Source organism: Ahaetulla prasina, chromosome 1 (genome assembly GCF_028640845.1).
Source record: "Ahaetulla prasina isolate Xishuangbanna chromosome 1, ASM2864084v1, whole genome shotgun sequence".
NCBI lineage: Eukaryota > Metazoa > Chordata > Lepidosauria > Squamata > Colubridae > Ahaetulla > Ahaetulla prasina.
In genome coordinates, this window is record NC_080539.1 from 349,697,098 (window position 1) to 349,717,151 (window position 20,054).

The window sequence follows — 20,054 nt, forward strand, 5'->3', positions numbered from 1 at the left end:
AAAACAACCATATGCTAAAAAAATTTTTCCCCAAAACTATTATACCAATTCTCCCTCTCTAGCTCTGACTTCCTCCTTATATAACCAAAATCCTTCAAAAAATTAACAATAAACAATAATAAAATATATAAATCAGTAGAACAAATTAATCCTAAAATATTTAAAACCAACTAAAGCATAAAAATCCAATCCAGTTCAGAAAATATCTCCTTATAACTTCTATAACCATATAATTTTCCCCAAGTCTTTCTTACATAAGATCTTTCGAGAATATTCTATTTAAAATTCAATACAACAGATTATAAAATTTCAATACAGGGAAATTACAATATCTATTCAACTTTAGTCCTTCCTCGTCAGAATCCAGTATAAATCCAAATATCTAGTCTTTTATGATGGTTATAAAACATATAATCAACCCATTTCTTCCAAATCTTCCTTACGTATTGTCTTTCAGAAATGCTAAAATCTTTTTCTGTTAATATTTCAAAAAAAAAAAATTCTTTCAAAAATGATACTTTTGTCTCTTGCCATTTTTGATGCATTAGTCTCTGTCTTTCCTTCATTACTCCTTTTGAAAAGTCAGTCACAATATTTCCTAATAGTTCCTTATGTCCAAGAATCCACAAATTACTGCCGTATATTCCCTCAATCCGAAAAGAGAACTCTTGGAAAGCATTAACCCTGTGAATTTTTCCATTTCGGGAGACAGCCTCCTGTAGCACAAATTCAGGCTTTTCATCCAAACTTTTAAAAAAAGGCTTATTTACATCCATTCCATATTCCAAGTCCTGATTACTTTGGTTAATTTCCTCCAAACTCTCATCCAAAACGCCTCCATTTTTTCCCAATTCGTATTGTTGAATAATTAAATACATTCTTTCTGTATAATCCTGTATAAAGTCACGAATCCATTCTTCTGAAAAAACCTTCATGGCAAAGTTCTTGCTGAAAATCCCCTTATAAAATACTTAAACAAACTAAAATAATCCAACAATCCACAGTCCAGTACAATAAGATAAAATCTCCATTCAGTTTCACTTTCTCAACAAGTAAACGCCATTTTATTTCATTGTGTTGATTGTAGATGAGAGAAAAAAATATTTTTTTTTTAAAAGAAAAAATAGAAGTCAGATTTAATACTTGCAATTTAAATGACTGATCTCCTGTGTTTTATTCCGTCTGCTTATAAATATCCATAACAATCAATTGAAGCAGAAGTGGTCGCTCTCTTCTCTGTCTGCTTAAAGCAGAAACACACTGGGGCTGGAGCTTTGCAGAAGGAATTCCAGGGAACTTTCCCTTTCGAGTTCCCCAAACGGGACCTCTAGAGAGAGCTCTACCCTTCCCTCTTCTGCTCTTTCCCTTCTCCTTACCGGGGAAGGTACTTTCAGCCGTTGATTTCGCCGGCTTTTACAGAATCCCAGCGCGGGCGCCCTTAGGGCGTCCTTCGGAGAGAGCGGAGCCACCAGAAGCCTAATGTTTAAAAATTTAAATTTTAAATTTTAAAAATTTAAAACCCCACAACAATAAAACCCAATTAAAATGTTAAAAAACCATTATGCCAGTCCAGCTTGAATAAATAAGTATGTTTTTAGCTCACGGCGAAAGGTCCGAAGATCAGGCACTTGGCGTAGGCCAGGGGGAAGTTCATTCCAGAGCGTCGCTGCTCCCACAGAGAAGGCCCTACTCCTGGGGGCCGCCAGCCGACATTGTTTGGCGGATGGCACCCTGAGGAGACGACCTCTGTGAGAGCGTACCGGACGGTGGGAGGCATAAGGTAACAGCAGGCGGTCTCGTAAGTACCCGGGTCCTAAGCCATGGAGCGCTTTAAAGGTGGTAACCAAAATCTTGAAGCGCACCCGAAAGACCACAGGAAGCCAGTGCAGACTGCGGAGCAGTGATGTTACATGGGAGCCACGAGCGGCTCCCGTTACTACTCGCGCAGCCGCATTCTGGACTAACTGTAGCCTCCGGGTGCACCTCAAGGGCAGCCCCATGTAGAGAGCATTGCAATAATCCAACCGAGACGTGACCAGAGCGTGAGTAACTGTGCATAAGGCATCCCGGTCAAGGAAGGGACGCAACTGGCGGACCAAGCGAACTTGGTAAAAAGCCCTCCTGGAGACGGCCGCCAGATGTTCATCAAAGGACAGCTGTCCATCCAAGAGGACGCCCAAGTTGCGAACCACCTCCTTTGGGGCCACTAACTGCTTCAACAGTCAGCTGCGGGTGCAGCTGACTGTACCGGGGTGCCGGCATCCACAGCCACTCCGTCTTGGAGGGATTGAGCTTGAGTCTGTTTCTCCCCATCCAGACCCGTACGGCTTCCAGGCACCGGGACAGCACTTCGATAGCTTCATTGGGGTGGTCCGGGGTGGAAAAGTACAGCTGAGTATCATCAGCGTACAGATGATAACTCACCCCGAAACCACTGATGACCTCACCCAGCGGCTTCATATAGATGTTGAACAAGGTAGGCGAGAGAATCGACCTCTGAGGCACCCCACAAGTGAGGCGCCTCGCGGACGACCTCTGCCCCCCTGTCAACACTGTCTGCGACCTGTCAGAGAGATAGGAGGAGAACCACCGATAAACTGAATGACTCAAGGCCCGGTAGTGGACCACAACCAAGGATTTGGGGACCCCTGATCTACAGTATACTTTGTGAACTATTAGGGACGGCTGTCTTAGGACTGAGTTGCCACTTGCTTCTCTGAAATGCACCCCCACCTACTTGGGGATTCACTTTTTTAAATATATTTCATCACAAATATACAGATAGCATAAATAGGTGAAAAGGTACATTTGTTGGGCTGCATGATTGTTTAAAAGTACCCAGTTTTTAGAGTTTTTACTACCAGCTTTTACAATATATTGTATTTATTTACTGTATTTCTTTTCTAGAATAGGATAATAAAGATTCTTAAATACCTGTTTCAGATTTCACCCAGCTGGTTCCTACCGGCAAGGAAATCCCAGTCAGGTGAATGAATTAATAAATAGTAATTTGTGTATTAAAATTACATCCTGCCTTTCGGCAAAAAAAAGCATTTTCCTCTAGAGGGGGATGTTTCAGGAAAAGGATGTCAGCAAAGATGTGGTTTCATACAGTGTCATAATACTAAACTCTGCCATTTTAAATGTAAATGCTAAGCAGTAAGTAATGCCAGGTGCTATTATCTTTAAAAATATTCCTTTTTCAGGCATCGGCTAGCTGTGATGGATCTATCAGAGTGTGGAAAATTTCAGAACAGGTAAATAATATTTTCTGTTTCCCATTTTAAATCTTGATTTAAATCCTAATGCAAGTTTGGAGTGTCAGTGTGGAACTAAACTTGCAGACTATAATTCTTTTAGCAATTTGGAATAAACCTTTTTGGATTCTATGAGGCTTGGAACACAAACGTTAACATATATAGTGAGTTATAAATACTACATTTAGGAATGTTTTGTCTTGAAAATCGATTGTGATAGTCCATCTCTTTTTATGGAAAAGGCATGTTGTTACTTGACTTGTCAGTGGAAAACTCTTAATAATTCCAGAAACACCAGGATTTAGTAAGAAAATCATAATGTGAAAAGCAGTGATTAATTTTTATTTACATTGGAAATAAAGCAGTTGACTGAAAAACAGGGCTGTTACACATGAATTAGATTGATAAAACTTGTTAAAACTATCTAGGGAGTTTTGTATCTGGATGGCCCTAAACCTCTAACGTTCCAGTGTAAGTATTCCATGTTAAAAAAATCAATATGGCTGCTGACACCTATTCCTTACAACTTGCAAAATATTTTATATTTCAGAAAGGTTTATATCAAGCTAGTTAACGACCATTATCTTATTTTACTTCCAGAATTGTGAGATAAGCTTGCCGCTGCTGCAAAAATGTAATGATGTGATAAATGCAAAATCCTTATGTAGACTGGCCTGGCAACCAAAAACAGGAAAGGTAATAAGATGCCTATCTATTTTTGTTTTAGTGTATGTGTGCATGTGTGCACATGTATGTGTGCACATAGTCATGCGCTATGAAGGTTGCAAGAAACAGTACTGATGACACATGTCATCATTTGGATGTCACTGCTGTTTTATATGGATGCCTCTGGGGGTGAGTGCATGTGTGCACACGCATGCTGATTTACGTAGGTGGGTAGATGGCAACACCAAAAGCTTCATTCTTGGTTTCCTTGCTTGTGAAAGCTATCTGCAAAATAGCAAAAAAGTGGAAGTCCAGATTACCCATTGCCCCAATTCCTCTTTGCTGCTTTTCAAGAATCAAGGGAAATAATAGGAGGAACTATGGGGAGGACAGATGTCCTTCTTTATGCCAAGAAGTCACAGGATCCTGAAAGTTGCAGGCTTTCTTGAATGACTCATTATTTCTTTTGCCTATTTTCTGAGAACTTTGTTAATTTGCAAGAAGCGTTGTAGTGAGAAGAGAGAAAAGCTAGCAGCAATGGAGGGAGAAGTTGGAAGGAAAATTCAATTCATTTTTGAAAAGCATCAGAAAAGTCAAAAAGAACTGGAGAACAAGAAGTAGTCCCCTGGACAAAGCAAATGGAAACAAAAAAAATATCAGAGGAGATGAGAGTTATCTAATAAAGAATACCACATGAATGGTACTATAAAGCTAATAGCAGCCTTTCTCTGCAAAGCCCATTATATTTAGGCTGCATTCAGAAAACTGTTTCAGCAGTCGGTTCTGGAAAAGAAGTGAGCATGCAGAGGAGCCCGAAGCAAGTGTCTTCATATCATGCTTGCCCTGGATTGTGAGGATTGAGGGAAAGTGAAGTCTTAATAATTTTGGTGAAAATCCCATTTCTCATCTAGGCTAACTCTAGTCATATCAGTGGTTGAACTAGAATGGGCTAGAAGATTCTCATTAAAGTAGGCTTGATAAATTAAGTTGCTGATGCTTGGCATGTTACATCATGCAGTGGTTTGATTGAAATAGGACATTTATTAGAACTTTATTGCCCTTGAGGACTCACAAAGGTATTTTAAAATCCTGCCCTATTCTAACTCAGCGTAACATTTGTGATTGCTTGACATTTATTATCTCTTGAGATTTGGTTCAATACTTTATGAAAAGCTTTTCACAATCCATATGACTCTGAAAAAGAATGCAGAGAAGAGAAACAAAAATTATTTGGGGGCTGGAGGCTAAAACATATGAAAAACAGTTATAGGAATTGAGTATGTCTACTCTAAAGAAGGACATGGGGGGATATGATAGCACTGTTCCAATATTTGAGGGGCTCCTGTAAAAAAGAGGCAGTCAAACTATTTTCCAAAGCACCAATAGGCAAGACAAGAAACAATGGTTGGAAACTAAGGAGAGAAGCAAATTAGAACTAAGGAGAAATTTCCTAACGGTGAGAGCAATCCATCAACGGAACAGCTTGCCTTCAGAAATTGTGAGTGCTCCATCACTGAAGCCTTTCAAAATGGACAACCATTTGTCTGATGTAGGGTCTTTTGCTTGAGCCAGGGGTTGGACTAGAAGACCTCCAAAGTCCCTTCCAACTATAATTGAGCCGCGAGCTCAAAACTTACTTATTTATCTGCGCTGGACTGGGTTAGTTTTTTATGGGTTCTTAATGGGTTTTATCTATGGGTTTTTAATGGGTTTTTAATGGGTTTTATTATTTGCTAAATTTTAATTGCGGCCAAATTGAATAAGTTTTTTAGTGGTATTTTAATAGTATTTATTTTGTAATAGTACTGTTTATTTTATCTGGCTGTAAACCGCCCTGAGTCCTTCGGGAGAAGGGCGGTATAAAAATTTAAATAATAAATAAATAAATAAATAAACTCTGTTCTTTGTTCTATGTGGTTCAAATGTATTCCACAGTTCCTTAAGTTGAAACCAAGATATTTAACTATTTATTTATTTATAAAATTTATTGGCCATGTTGAACAAGCCACCATGTCTAATATCTATGTTCACAAATCACACTAAAGTAAAAACCAGTCCCATTATAGCTCACCCAGATGAGTACAGAGCAAGTCTTTGGTTTGTGTGAGTTTGTAAACAAAACCAGGACAGAACTTATTTAAAATAGCATTTAAAAACCAGGTCCATCTTATTCACATTTTTTTTCTCCCTAAATAGCTACTAGCCATTCCAGTAGAAAAAGCAATCAAACTATATAGAAGAGAAACATGGGATCATGAACTGGATCTATCAGATAATTTTATCACACAGGTTGGTATCCTTTTAGGTAGCTGCTTTTTAACCTGCTCTTGTTTTAAGTAATGTTTGCTTGGTATTAGGGAAGAGAAAACCATATTTTCTTAAGCTGATTAATTGTTAGTGAGTCAGTCTGTTTGCAAAAGAGTTTGGTGCTAAATGGGAAGTCTGTTTGATATTTGGCTTATTTAAGTATGTATGTCAGAGTAAAAGCAGAGCCTTATGATCAATAGTAGTAATCAGAGGTTAAGGTTCCTTTGTTTTATGAGCTGTGTAAAATCTTGCAAAAGCAACAGTTGTTCTGCCTGTTACAGAAGTGTGCTTTCCTCCTAACATTGACTGTGTACATTTGTGAATAGATGATTATTAGTGACCTACAGATGTAAAATTCAAAGCCCAATTGGACAGATCACTAAAAAGTCAGTATGGCTGCCCTTGGCCAGCCAGATCTCAGTTATACATGCCAGGTCTGCGTGCTCATCAGCCGGTTGTGAATGAGCACAATCTTATTATACATGATTTGAAGGTTTACTAATAGCAGGATAAACCCAAGGTCACCAACAATCCAATGACCAGAATCCAGGATTAGGTCACTAAGGCAGAAGTGGAGATTGACTCCATATTATCTATTTCCTTTCATCTAGAACGGCCCATATGGCACCCATTAGCATATCTGTCCTGTCCTGTTACAACCAGCATTGTGCTTGCTTTCCCCACTAGTCTCCACACCCTGCTGCTTACAATCAAATCCATATTTCACAATCATACCACCATCTATACTAAAACTCAATACTGTTAAAACTTAAGACTTCGAGTTCTTCCCCTAGCACTTCCTTTATTAAAACATCCACCTACTCGCTAACTTCAGATTATCACTCACACATCTTTACAGCTACCAACTCTGTTTTTGGCAAAGACCATCCAGAGGCTGGCAAACTACTTCAACACACCTATCCTTACCAAAAAGCAATGCAAAAAAACTGTTCTCTTTTATTCAATCTTGGCAGTCCTTTACTAGGCTCCTGGTGTTGTAACCTAGGCCCAAGTAGTTGTTACCAGACACAATCAGTCCTAAACAAACATATTTTATTAGAACAGCTGAGAATTACTTCATTCTCAGCTTACTCCAAATTAATTCCAAAACAAGTCCTTCAGAAAAAGTCCTTCAGCCTTATCACAAACCTTTGTCTTCTTTGGCACCCTGCCAAGGGCTTTTCTTGGCAAGAACGAAGTTCAGAAACAGGAGATGCAGACAAGAAACAATTGTAGCAATGTTGCTTTCCCACAAAGAGCCCAAGAGCCTTTGCTGCTCTTTTAAGCCTTGTGGCAGGGGCCAATCAGTTACTCCCAAGTTGTCCTTTTTGCTTTAGCTGCTCTTGCCTTCTGGCAGCTCTTCACATGTGTGCACTAGGAAGAGGCTCCTCCTGTTCCTCTGCCTCTCTGCTGTCTGCCTCTGGAAGCTCCAGAGTCCACGCATCACTCCCAGATGGCCCTGGCCCCATCTCTGCCTCTGACATACAGCCCTCATCTGGGCCTTCCCCTGACTCCAGGACTGACCCATTGTCCTCCCCAGCCTCCTCACTGTCCAACTCCACTGCCAGCTCCGCAGGCTGCTGGTGGACCGCAACACCTGGCGGACCGCAACATCTGGCTGAATGGAAAAAAGTCCCTTCTTACCTACTCAGCCCTTGAGGGGCATCCAATTCTAATTTCAAAGTTTCTACCTTTCATATGGATAGTGATAGTAAAAAAACCAAAAACAAATATCTCACTCATGATTTGGATCTGTTCACAGATCCAAATAGAACTTACCTTTTGACATTGCTGAAACTAGACAATTCAGCCCATGTTTTATTATGGTTAAATAGTAGGATTCCAAGCTGGCCTCCACTGCTCAGTCTGCTGAGGCTCCTATCTCACCATCATTCGTTGTCCCAGGAGTGAGCTGTCCAGGCTACATGATGGACTCTGGCTTCCAGTTTGAATCCTGCAGCTGTTTCTTGGCCTTCAGGCTGCTCTAATGTCCAACATCCCTAAACTAATTTCTTCTTGTTCCAGGAGATAAGATTTCAGGCTGCCACAGCTGGTTGCTTCTTGCTTTTGAATATTCCTGTGACTAACTTGTGTTGGGCAATCCAAACTCTCATCATAGCTAAACCCACTATGATGCACTGCCACAATGAATTTCTGGGATGTGGGCACCAACACAACTCTGCCATTGCCACAGGTTTTCTATCCGGTTATAAGTTGTTGCCTTGACTTTCTCAATCCCTTCTCTTCATCTCTCTGTCTTCCTCCAAAGCAGTACTATAACATGATACTAACACATAAATAACAACAAAAAACCCCTAAAACATATTTCACTCTCTGCTCAAGGGAGGGTACATCAAACACAATCTTAGCCAAAGCCACAGAATTTATAATATCAAGGACTTATTTTCTTTTTTCATGTTAGCCCCTAAATGTTGTGGCCTGGTCTCCATGTGGACGATATTTGGCAGCTGGAAGTATCGGTGGCTGTATAGTCATTTGGAAAGTGGAAACCCAAGAATGCCTGGAAAGGTACCAGTTGGTTTCAGTATCTCTTACAAAAGATGGGCTTTTGCAAAGACAAAGAAAACTTATGGGAGTCACTAATGTATTACCTCAAAGGTTTGGATAACCTATACCATAAAATCAAAACTGGCAAATTTTGAGACTTTCTGCATCCACATGGCTTGATCAAATAACATAAAGTTAATTGTTTGGTTTTGGTTTAGCACGCTGTATAAGATCACAAGGCCTGAGCAGCTTTTCCTGTCAGAATGATTTCAGATGCATCTTTTATTATTATTATTATTATTTACACAAAATGATAGTATACACAGCAAACAAGATAACTATTATTGTTGTTAACATAACAACAATTGTTGTTGTTGTTGTTGCCTTTTTTAGGGTGAAACACGAAAAAGGTTACACTGTCTGTGGTCTGGCATGGCATCCCAAAGGTGGCCAGCTTGCTTATACAGATACAGAAGGCAATCTTGGACTACTTGAGAATGTCTGTGATGTAGAAAGGAAGAAATCAATCCATAAGGTAATATAAACTGGAAGTTTCCTTGTTTGTTTGTTTTTTATTACCCTTGTGATTATGAACCTAATCATATGACTCTGACATTTATTGACTGGAAGGTGATTTCCCTTTTTAAAAAAATGTTTGCCCATTTGGTACACATATATTTATTAACTGTTAAATCCTGACTTCAGGCACCCGATTCTTCTTTCAAAAGCTACGATGAACTTTTTGATGAGGATGACAAAGAGGACTTTCTGAATAGGGATTTCAGTGAGGATGACTGGGGCTCTAAGGCAGCAACAAATGATGAAGATGAAGATGACTTTAAGATGGCTTCGGGACGTCCCAGAAACCGAGGCACAATAATAGAAGATGATGAGAACTCTCTAGGTTAGAATTTCCCAAAGTAGGAGGTTCGGAGCAGAGGGAGGGGCTGTATGTTGGGACAACTATACATCTATAATGGTCAAAAAAGAAAAACAACAATGCATTATACACATATTATCCCCTCTAGTTGATTACTGATTAATATATTGCTACAATGTTAGTTCCCACTCCTTGCGAACCATGATTATAAATCTATAATCATGTAATGCTGTCAGTTTGGCTGCCAGCATTCTGAAGAAGCTATACAATGACTGGATATGATCTATCTGCCTTTCATAGATACTGGATTGCTGAAAGCTAATTCTGCCCTTGATAAGGAGGAAGAAGAGGATGATTTGGACCATTTTCCAGTTCAGCCACTGCCATCTGACCAGAGGCCGCTCTACAGTGGGCCATTGCCAACTCCTCAGCAAAAGCCATTCCAGTCTGGTTCTACTCCAAAACATCTCACTCACCGCTTCATGGTTAATTTCAGGTTTAAATTGCTTCATTAGCTGATCTTTTAAACAATAAGGTTATTAATAGTTGCGTTTAGTTTAGTTTTTAAATTTGTGGGTTTTTTAATGGGTTTTTATTATTTATTCTAAATTTTTAATCTCGGCCAATTGAATAAGTCTTTTAATTGTATTTTAATAGTATTTATATTGTAATATTATTGTTTATTTTATCTGGCTGTGAACCGCCCTGAGTCCTTCGGGAGAAGGGCGGTATAAAAATTTAAATAATAAATAAATAAAATAAATAAATAAATATTTTAAATAATTTGTAAGAACAGCCCAGAACTGATAGGAGTAAGGCAGCATATAAATTTAAATAACAGTAATAATTACAGTAGTTGTAATAATAATGAAGCTTCTAAATAGTCTACATAGGCAGTTTTACTTAGTACAAAACTGAATGGCTTTTAACGTATGTTTGGGTGGTGTTTGGATCATCTTCAAACTGTTAAGCTTTATCAGCCTAAATGGATAAAGGGCTGCAATTCTCACAAAACAGAGCAAGTTCATTTCATAAGTAACTACTATAACTATATACCAGTAGTAGCTAACTACTATTATAGCTATTGACTATAAACTTGCTCTTATAAAAACAGGATAAGTTTCATCAGCTGGTACCCTTAACATTACTGACTGCACTTTTAGTGCAGTCTTTTCTTTTTAAATATTCTTTGAATATTTGAATAAATAATTTGAATAAATAAATATTCTTTGAATATTTATAGTAAAGTGAGTTGAAAAAAAAAACCCTTTCAAAAATAGAGGTAGGTGTCTTTGAATTTCTGACTATGACTAAAGTAATAGAGATTTCTTCATAAATAGGAGTGAAAGAGAAATGTATTTAAGTATATTTAGGTAAGGTTAGGGTTAGAATCTATTGCTGCTGCTTCTAGGGAGAATGGAAATTTGCTTCAAAAGTTAGGAATTTAATTTATCTCTCAGATGTTGATCCTGTGTTTTACTACTTGCCTATTCTGAGTTTACTTCAATGGCAAATTCATGTTGCAATTTATATAACGTACGGTATATATCTTGGTATATAGTCCTCCACTGATAGTGCTGTCATCCCTCCTTCCCTCCATCTCAAACTTCACCTGCTGATTAAATATACCCAGAGATTATGAATGAGTTGTGTGTTATCATATGGCATGTGTGTGTACACATACACATACATACATACAGTATGTACATATATAAATACGGCACATCTAAAGTCAACCTTGCAGAAATATTTCTATCTTCTTAACAAGCCTTACCATCCCCCTTACAGGTATGGAACTCTGTGGGTATTGTTCGCTGCTATAATGATGAACAAGACAATGCTATTGATGTTGAATTCCATGATACTGCAATACATCATGCAATGCATTTGCCAAATAATTTGAATCACACAATGGCAGACCTTTCCAGTGAAGCTATTTTATTGGCCTGTGAGAGCACAGAGGAACTAGCAAGGTAAAAAAAGACAAAGTATTTAATTGTGAATTGTAGCCAATAAAATTAGCCTTTGTATTCCAGGAACTTGCAAGGGACTGAGATCAGTGCATTTCAGAGCTACCGTTCTGTTCTATTTGCTTCAAATTTTCCTTTTAAAAAAATCACATGGAGAATGAGGAAAAAGTGAAATAACTGCAGATCTCCAAATTGGAACTACTTAACATTCATCCAAAAGCAGCGTCAGTGTAATTAACAAGCATTTTAGTTAATAATGCTCAAAAAGGCAAGGCTAGAGGCATGTATCTGGACTTCCCTGTACTCTTGTTTTACCTACAGTCATTTCCCTCTTTCATCTTTAGCAAGCTACATTGCATCCATTTCAACGCCTGGGATTCTAACAAGGAATGGACTGTTGATATGCTGCAGGATGAAGACATTGAAGCTGTTTGTTTGGGCCAGGGCTGGGCTGCATGCGCCACCAGTTCTCTTCTGCTTCGTGTGTTCACCATTGGCGGAGTTCAGAAAGAGATTTTCAGTTTCCCTGGACCTGTGGTGTCGATGGCAGGACACGGAGACCAGCTGCTGGTGGTTTTTCACAAAGGTGCTTTCTGTATTCCTTTATTATTTGTTTAGTTGTTTAAAAAGCCGATTATTCAAATCTCTTTCAGGTGTCTTTTGGGGATTGGGGAAGGAATGTGGCTGATGGATGCACAGTGTTTTCCAAGACCAGGAATTTCCAAAAAAATTGACCTTAGAAAAAGTTTGATGCTCAAATGAGCCCTTCTGCATCTTAAGCCTAGGGCAAATTTAAATCTAAATTTGGTCATTCTATATCAGGGGTCTCCAACCTTGGTCCCTTTAAGACTTGTGGACTTCAACTCCTAGAGTCCCTCAGAAAGCAAGGCTGGCTGAGGAACTCTGCGAGTTGAAGTCCACAAAGGGACCAAGGCTGGAGACCCCTGCTATATAATTTCCTCTTTAATTTTTTTAAGACTATGCCGTTATAGCTTTGAATTGATTTAGTCATCCCATTTCCAAGTAGAATTGAAATTTTAAGTTTAAGCACATGACTAAGCTATCTTGGAAGTATCTAAGAACTGTTTCTGTCATTTTCTGTTACTTTTATCCAAAACTAGAATTTGCCACCTTGTTCTAGTGCTTGCATATAGGAAAACCTGGGCTAGGAAAGCTTTTTTATTAAGTAATATCAGCTGTTAACTAGTTGGGTGCTATCAAATCTTCCTATAGCAGTAATGTAAAACCAGGAGACTTTCCTTCTTTCTGGATGGAGATATTGAGCATGTAATTTTCTACATATTAAGTCTGCTGTGTCATTCAGCCGTGATTCACTCTGGCTTTCTATTGTTTTGTCTTTATTTTTTTAAAAAGATGCAATATTAGTAAAGATAGAAGTTAAGAATTCAAAAGACAGCTAACATTATTCTACATCTCACACAGATTTCTGTAAAAATAGAATAATGGTAATTCCTGCTATTATTATTATTGTTGTTGCTGTTATTGCTATTATTTCATTTGAATAAACATTTTAGACCTCACTTCATGAATATAATTTTATGTTCCTAAAATAACGTCCCAAATTATAGTCACATTGACAATGTTTAAAATTACTCAGTGAATAGAAATCCATCACAATCATTCAGTAGCATAAAGAAGAATTTACATCTGCACAACTAAGTTCTTTCCTTTTCTTTACACTTTCCCACAACTTTTCAGTGTGACTTACTTTGGTCAGAATTAACACTGTACTTCTCCCACCCCAACCCTTATTTTAGGCACTGGATTTGAAGGGGATCAGTGTCTTGGAATTCAGCTTCTAGAACTTGGGAAAAAGAAAAGACAAATTTTACGTGGTGAATCTCTTCCTCTTTCCAGGAAATCCTATTTAGCATGGGTAGGCTTTTCAGCAGAAGGTAAGATGGTTCATTTAAGACATAGTTAAATCCTAATTTAACTATGGCTTTATGTATTTAATCCTAATAGTGAAATAATAGTGAGGGAAAGTGAATGTGATCAAATCTTTGTACATTTGTAGTCCTCAACCCAGACATCAGGAATGGAAGACATCACATGCTTAGTTGACTAAAAATTATGCATCCATTATCAATGTTAAAACAATTCTATTAATATCTAAGAGGAAAGGGAAAAAGAGAAATGGGCGAACTACACTGAATGTCCATGGATTTTTACTCTGGGTTACCAGAAGAGGGAGTTATTGCCAAAGTTAGCTACGAGTCTTGATTTTCTTCAAAATGTTTTGTTCTTTTTAATATAAGTGATGATGATGAGAGATGTAGCATTTAACGTCATGTTCATTCATGAATCTATACAGCTGTTTCAAAGAGAACTGATTGTCAAAACAAAACTATGTGCTTTTCTAATGAATGACTAGGTACTCCTTGTTATGTGGATTCTGAGGGTATTGTACGAATGCTGAACCGAAAGCATGGTAATATTTGGACCCCAGTCTGTAATACAAGGGAGCACTGTAAAGGGAAGTCAAACCATTACTGGATTGTTGGCATTCATGAAAATCCTCAGCAGCTCAGGTACAAAAATAATTTAAAATTGTCCCTGTTCTTTAGAACAGTGCTCAACACAGAAATAGTCAAACATCTGTTGAAAAATCATTTTCTCAATCATTGTCTCTTGTCAGTTTCCCACTGCCTTATTTCATTTAAACTAGGGCCTTCCGGGTTTTGTTTTGTTTTGTTTTTTTACCAGAAAGAGGCCTGTGGAACTAGCATGCCATATGCACAGAATATTATGTTCTTCCAATTCCCCTTTCAAGAAATTCTTTTCTAGGAAATTCATTAAAGCCTCAGAACATGTCAGCCTGGGAAGATGAGTATGAATGAAAGTCATTGTGGCTTTTTTTCCCTCTCGCTCATCCAAGATAAATGAGGACAGAAAGCACATCATTTAAGCACAACGATGTCTATGAAAGTGTTACCTTGATTGAAGGCTTGGTTTTAAAAGAGTGGCTAATTGGCTTAGATGTTTAGATTGTGAAAACACTTTCCAGCTAATATTTTAATTGATTGATTGAATAAGAATGATGCATTTAGTTTATAATATTTATTAGGCTTCATTCCTTTAATCCCTAATGAAATATATTTCAAAAGATAATAGACAAGGAAATATAATTAGAATGGCAGTAGTAGACTTGTGGATATAAGAGATGGAATTTGAAACACTGTCTAACTGCATTTATGCTCATAAGCTTCTAGTCTCATTTGATGCACTTTAGCAAATTTGGCATCTTGATAAAGCAAAGTTTTATCTTTGCAAACCAGCCTTGCAAAGAAGCCGATTTAAGTTACTCACTGGTTTGCCTATAATGGCAGCATATTATTAGGCCAGGCCATAGTTAAGATGACTGTGACATTATGCTCTCTGTGTGAGCAATCTTTTCATGTTTTTGACTTTACTAAAAGCTCGGCTAAGTCATTATAAAACAACATGGCTTCTTATATGAAATCAATTAAAGTGACAAAGGAATAATTCTGCTATTTTTAGAGAAATCTCATTTGGATGCTAACTAAAATATTTGGATATTCAAAGCTTAGAGAAAACTCCAGGTTTTTTTTTTCCTAAAATGAGTTAATTTTTAACCTGACATTAAAAAAATATGAGAAGAATGTAAACTTCCTCTTCTTGACATGTATACTGCTGAATATGTAAACAACTTGTTTATGCTATGGTGAATCTGGGAAGGGGTAAAGGGTGGCGCTTTTGATTCTGTATTTTTCTTGAACAGATGCATTCTTTGTAAAGGAGCTCGTTTTCCAGCTACGCTTCCCCGTCCTGCGGTAACAGTGCTGCCATTTAAGCTCCCTTTTTGTCAAACTGCAACAGATAAGGGTCAAATGGAGGTGGGTAATCAGAATTTATAATTTAGTTTTTAGATCTGTTTTGAAAAATTTAATAAGGAGTTGCAAGTTCTGTCCTGCTCTAAAAGGTCCGTTTTGCTTGCTTTTCACTTTGTCCTTATTGCGTGGGAATAGCATATAGGATACCTCTAGTAATTTTATCTTACATTCCCATTAAGTATGTACTAAATATCATGCATGCAGAAAATCTCCATAAAGTGGTCGTCACCTATTAAATTAAGACAATTTGTACAATTTAGTTGCAGTTCCATATAATACAGATAGTCCTTGACTTACAGCAGTTTGTTTAGTGACCGTTTGAAGTTAAATAGCACTGAAAAAAATGACTTACGACCATTTTTCAGACTTATGACCATTTTAGCATCCCCATGGTCACCTTATTTACATTCAGATGCTTGACAGCTGACTTACATGACAGTTGCAGTGTCCCAGAGTTATGTGATCCCCTTTGTAACCTTGTAACAAGCAAAGTCAATGGGGAAACCAGATTCAGTTAACAGCCATGTTACTAATTTAATAACTGCAATGATTCACTTAACAAATGCGGCAAGAAAAGTCGTAAAATGAGGGAAAACCACTTAACAAATTTCTTACTTAACAACATAAATTTTGGGCTCAATTGTGATTGTAAGTTGAGGACTACCTGTACACGCACCCTCCCCACGCACGTACATACCATATAGAAACAGTAGCTCTACTTGCATATGTATGTCTCTGTTTTAGAAAGATAGTATACATTCTGTGGTATTATTTATACAAAATGTATAATGTACATTATGTATTAATTTCTCAGCTGTTCTCCTCCCCCTTCCCAATAAAGCAAGCTAGTGAGTTTCTAAACCTTAAAATTGCAAAGTTAAACTTGGAAGCGTATGGATGCCACCTGCTGTATTCTTGAAAGCAAGTGGAGATGAAAATGAATAATCTCTCAAATAGTTAAGAGCGAAGTGTATGCATCCTTGAAAGGATGCTCTGCTCGACATTATTTTGATTTTGTAAAGTTTCCTTTACATTTTCAAATTAATTCAAATTCCAGTTAATATGGTCTATTTTGTTTGCCTATTTCCAGTCCTTTGGAATTTTAATTATCACAATTTCAGAGTAATTTATAAACTATTACAATATAAATTTATATATTATAAATTTTATATTATGTATCTTGCAGCCATGATAAAATTGTTGTTATGAACTTACGTTTTTCTTTTCTTTCTCTGCATGTCGTAGGAGCAATTCTGGCGCTCAGTCTTGTTCCACAACTATTTAGACTATTTATCCCAAAATGGATATGAATATGATGAAAGTGTGAAAGGTCAGGCAGTCCAAGATCAGCAGAATCTCCTGATGAAAATGTTTGCAGTAAGTGGGTAAAGTTATAAATCTATCTTCTTCAATCTAATGCCTTTCACTTATACTATATATCAGTTTTTATTAAGCCTCAGCCCACCTGAGCCTAAGCTGATACAGAAGTTAAAGTGAAACATTAAAAAGTCACATATTGGAGACTATTATTTCAAATTTACCTGAGTAAAATTTCTTAGATGCTTGATTGTTATATTGCTTAAATAAAAAATCCCACTCAATTATTTCTTTTTCTTTCTAATTTTTTAAAATTGTTCCACACAATCATTTATTCCATGTGACTAGTTGTTATATTTTATTAACTCTGAAATGGACAAGGAATGTTTAAAGCACAAAACTAGGCAAAATGTAACTTGTTAATATACATACGGTAATGTTCGGTATAAGTTAGTCCTTGCCCCAAAGGTGCTCTTTCAAGAGGCAACTGGACTTTCTTGCCAGTCACAACAGAAAAAAATATTGCAAGTGTCCATAGCAAATTGAGATAACATCAAATAGATGAAATATGCATTTTTTTGTGAGTTTTGTATCATGATGCTGCTTCATTGCATGCCTTCCTCCCATGGTCCTATATAATTTGACTGTGGACAGAGCTGCTGTAAGAGAGAGGAACCAGAGCACTGGCATAAAGCTGACAGGAAGGTGCAGATAAGGAGAGGATCTAAGGCAGAAGAAACTTGAACTAGAGGAGATGAATGTGCCTAAGCATTTGTGTCAGGAGGAGCAAGAGCTTTGGGAAGCAAAAGGCCAAATCCAGAGATAAAGGAAAACCAGGCTCAGGAAATGAGTCACCTTGACCAGCAATTTATGTTCAAAGCTCGGGCTCTTAGTGCCAACCTAGAAATGAAATTAATTAATTGTGTGACTATCCTATGTTTTATAAATAGCCTCAGGAAGCCCGGGTATTCTTGTAACTATGGGGTAAAGACTGAGAATTTAACACTTATCTGTACTTGCCAGGATCCTTATAAAAATGGCCTATCCTGGCCAAACCCATTTGTTTTTCAAGATAAGCCTGTTTCAACTTCCTTGAAATATAAAGGAGAGACCATTTTTGGAGAAGAACCTGTGAAAGAGAAAGACCCTTAAGAGAATTTTCCTCAGCCCATATTTCTATTTACTCAAGCTTCCTAGTGGCTTTTATGTGCTGTGCAGGTTAATTATTAGACAGGTGAAGAGTTTAGTCTTTACCCACACTATTATAGCTACCGTATATACTCGAGTATAAGCCGACCCGAATATAAGCCGAGGTACCTAATTTTACCACAAAAACTGGGAAAAACTATTGACTCGAGTATAAGCCGAGGGTGGGAAATGAGGCAGCTACTGGTCAATGTAAAAAATAAAGATAGAGCCAAGTAAAATAACATGAATATTTATTTGAACGAAAAACAATAAAAGTGCAAAAGGGGGAAGGAGGATTCCCAGCTTTAGAAAATTTAGAACTACGCCGCCTTTGGTATGACCTGAGCATAGCTCATAAAATTATCTGCTACAATGTACTTCCTATCAATGACTACTTCAGCTTCAACCACAACAATACACGAGAACACAATAGATTCAAACTTAAAGTGAACCTCCAATCTAGATTGCAGAAAATGTGACTTCAGTAACAGAGTTGTTAATGCCTGGAATGTGCTACCTGACTCTGTGGTCTCTTCCCAAAATCCCCAAAGCCTTAACCAAAGACTATCTAGTATTGACCTCACCCCATTCCTAAGAGGTCTGTAAGGGGCGTGCATAAGAGCACCAGCGTGCCTACCGTCCCTGTCCTAATGTTCCCTTTAGTTGTATTCCTTTTATGTATTCAATTCATGCTTATATTTATATAATTATTTAATATGTATTTGACAAAATAAAATGAATAGAATAGAATAGAATAGAATAGAATAGAATTTTTATTGGCTAAGTGTGATTGGACACACAAGGATCTACCACTTCTTTGGATGCCCTTCCCAAATTGAACACTGCAAGCATGAAAATGAGTCCTCCTTTAGCTTCCAAGGGACCAGGGTGCCTCTGAAGGTCAGTGCTCTAAGTACTAAGAACCCAGCACAAATCTAAGCCTGTATGCACACCAACAGTGAAAATACCCTGCACAGTGTCTCTTGGAAGAGAAGGTTAATTTTCATAGACGTTGGGGTGGCGCATCTTTTTTTTTTTGGCGAGGGAATAAGGGGCTCTAAAATCATTAAACCCACTTTAGAAGTCTCTCTGTGTGTGTGTGTGTGTGTGAGAGAGAGAGAGAGAGAGAGGGAGGCTCCGGCTGAGCAAAGCGGCGGCGGGGAGGCCGCGGGGGAAACGCGGGAAGTAGTCGGAGATCTGCTTGATGGGGCGGATGGGACCTGGGCAGACGTCGATGGCCATGTGCTCCTGGATGCTGATGGGCGGCTTGTCGCCTTTGCGGTGGCTCATGCAGGTGGCGCCCGGGAAGGAGGCGGCTGCGGGGCTGCTGCGGGAGCCGCTGGCGCTGCTGGTGCTGTTGATGCTGCTGCCGCCGCGTTGCTGCCGCCAGGAGAGGCCGTCGCCAGCCCGGCCCTGCCGCGCCGAGCGCCCGGCCACGCTGCTGGCTGCTGGAGGAGGCGGAGGGAGGGACGGAGGCGAGCAGCGGCGGCGGCGGCGGCGGCGGCGGCGGACGGCAACGGGTGGGCGGTGGAGGTGATGTCACGGCTCTGCCCAGCCCTGCCCAGGCGAGGCCAGCAAAGGGCCGGGCGAAGGCGACCGAGGACGGGCTCGCAGCCCAGCTGAGCCGCTACGGAGGGAGGGAGGCGGGGCCGGCTAGGCTCCGGAAGGCAAAGCAGGCGTTCGTCCACCGGGATAGACTGCTGGGATCCACGGGATAGACTGCTGTTGCAGCTGGAGGCTCGAAGGAAGGGAAGGGAGAGGGGTGGTGGAGCTCAAGGTTCTTTAGCCCTAGACACCTGCCCGCTAGAGAAGGGAGGAGATCGGGCCGCCAGTCTCCGGGAAGGTAGACGGGCGGATTCTTACCGGGATAGACTGCTGCTGGAGCTGGAGGCTCAAGGAAGGGAAGGAGGCGGCTGAGAACGGGCTCGTTAAGGCTCTTCCAAAGCAGCCCTGCTGAACCGCTAGGGAGGGGAGGGAGAGCGGGCCGGCTAGGCTCCGGGAAGGCAAAACGGGAGGCTTTCGTCCACTGGGAAAGACTGCTGTTGGAGCTGGAGGCTCGAAGGAAGGGGAAGGAGAGGGCGGCGGT

At 39.1% G+C, this 20,054-nt stretch overlaps 1 protein-coding gene across 3 annotated transcripts in view; it reads left to right on the forward strand.

Moving 5' to 3' along the window:
• WDHD1 (WD repeat and HMG-box DNA binding protein 1) overlaps positions 1–20,054 on the forward strand; it is a 39,154-nt gene that overhangs the window by 7,241 nt on the left and 11,859 nt on the right. For all 3 annotated transcript variants that reach the window (XM_058163036.1, XM_058163037.1, XM_058163038.1), the window contains exons 6-18: positions 3,207–3,257; positions 3,858–3,953; positions 6,120–6,212; positions 8,653–8,759; positions 9,132–9,273; positions 9,444–9,642; positions 9,919–10,103; positions 11,407–11,591; positions 11,933–12,174; positions 13,367–13,504; positions 13,984–14,140; positions 15,352–15,466; positions 16,709–16,840. In XM_058163036.1, the coding sequence (XP_058019019.1) occupies positions 3,207–3,257; positions 3,858–3,953; positions 6,120–6,212; positions 8,653–8,759; positions 9,132–9,273; positions 9,444–9,642; positions 9,919–10,103; positions 11,407–11,591; positions 11,933–12,174; positions 13,367–13,504; positions 13,984–14,140; positions 15,352–15,466; positions 16,709–16,840 (1,842 nt within the window). The remainder of the gene's footprint in view (positions 1–3,206; positions 3,258–3,857; positions 3,954–6,119; positions 6,213–8,652; positions 8,760–9,131; positions 9,274–9,443; positions 9,643–9,918; positions 10,104–11,406; positions 11,592–11,932; positions 12,175–13,366; positions 13,505–13,983; positions 14,141–15,351; positions 15,467–16,708; positions 16,841–20,054) is intronic.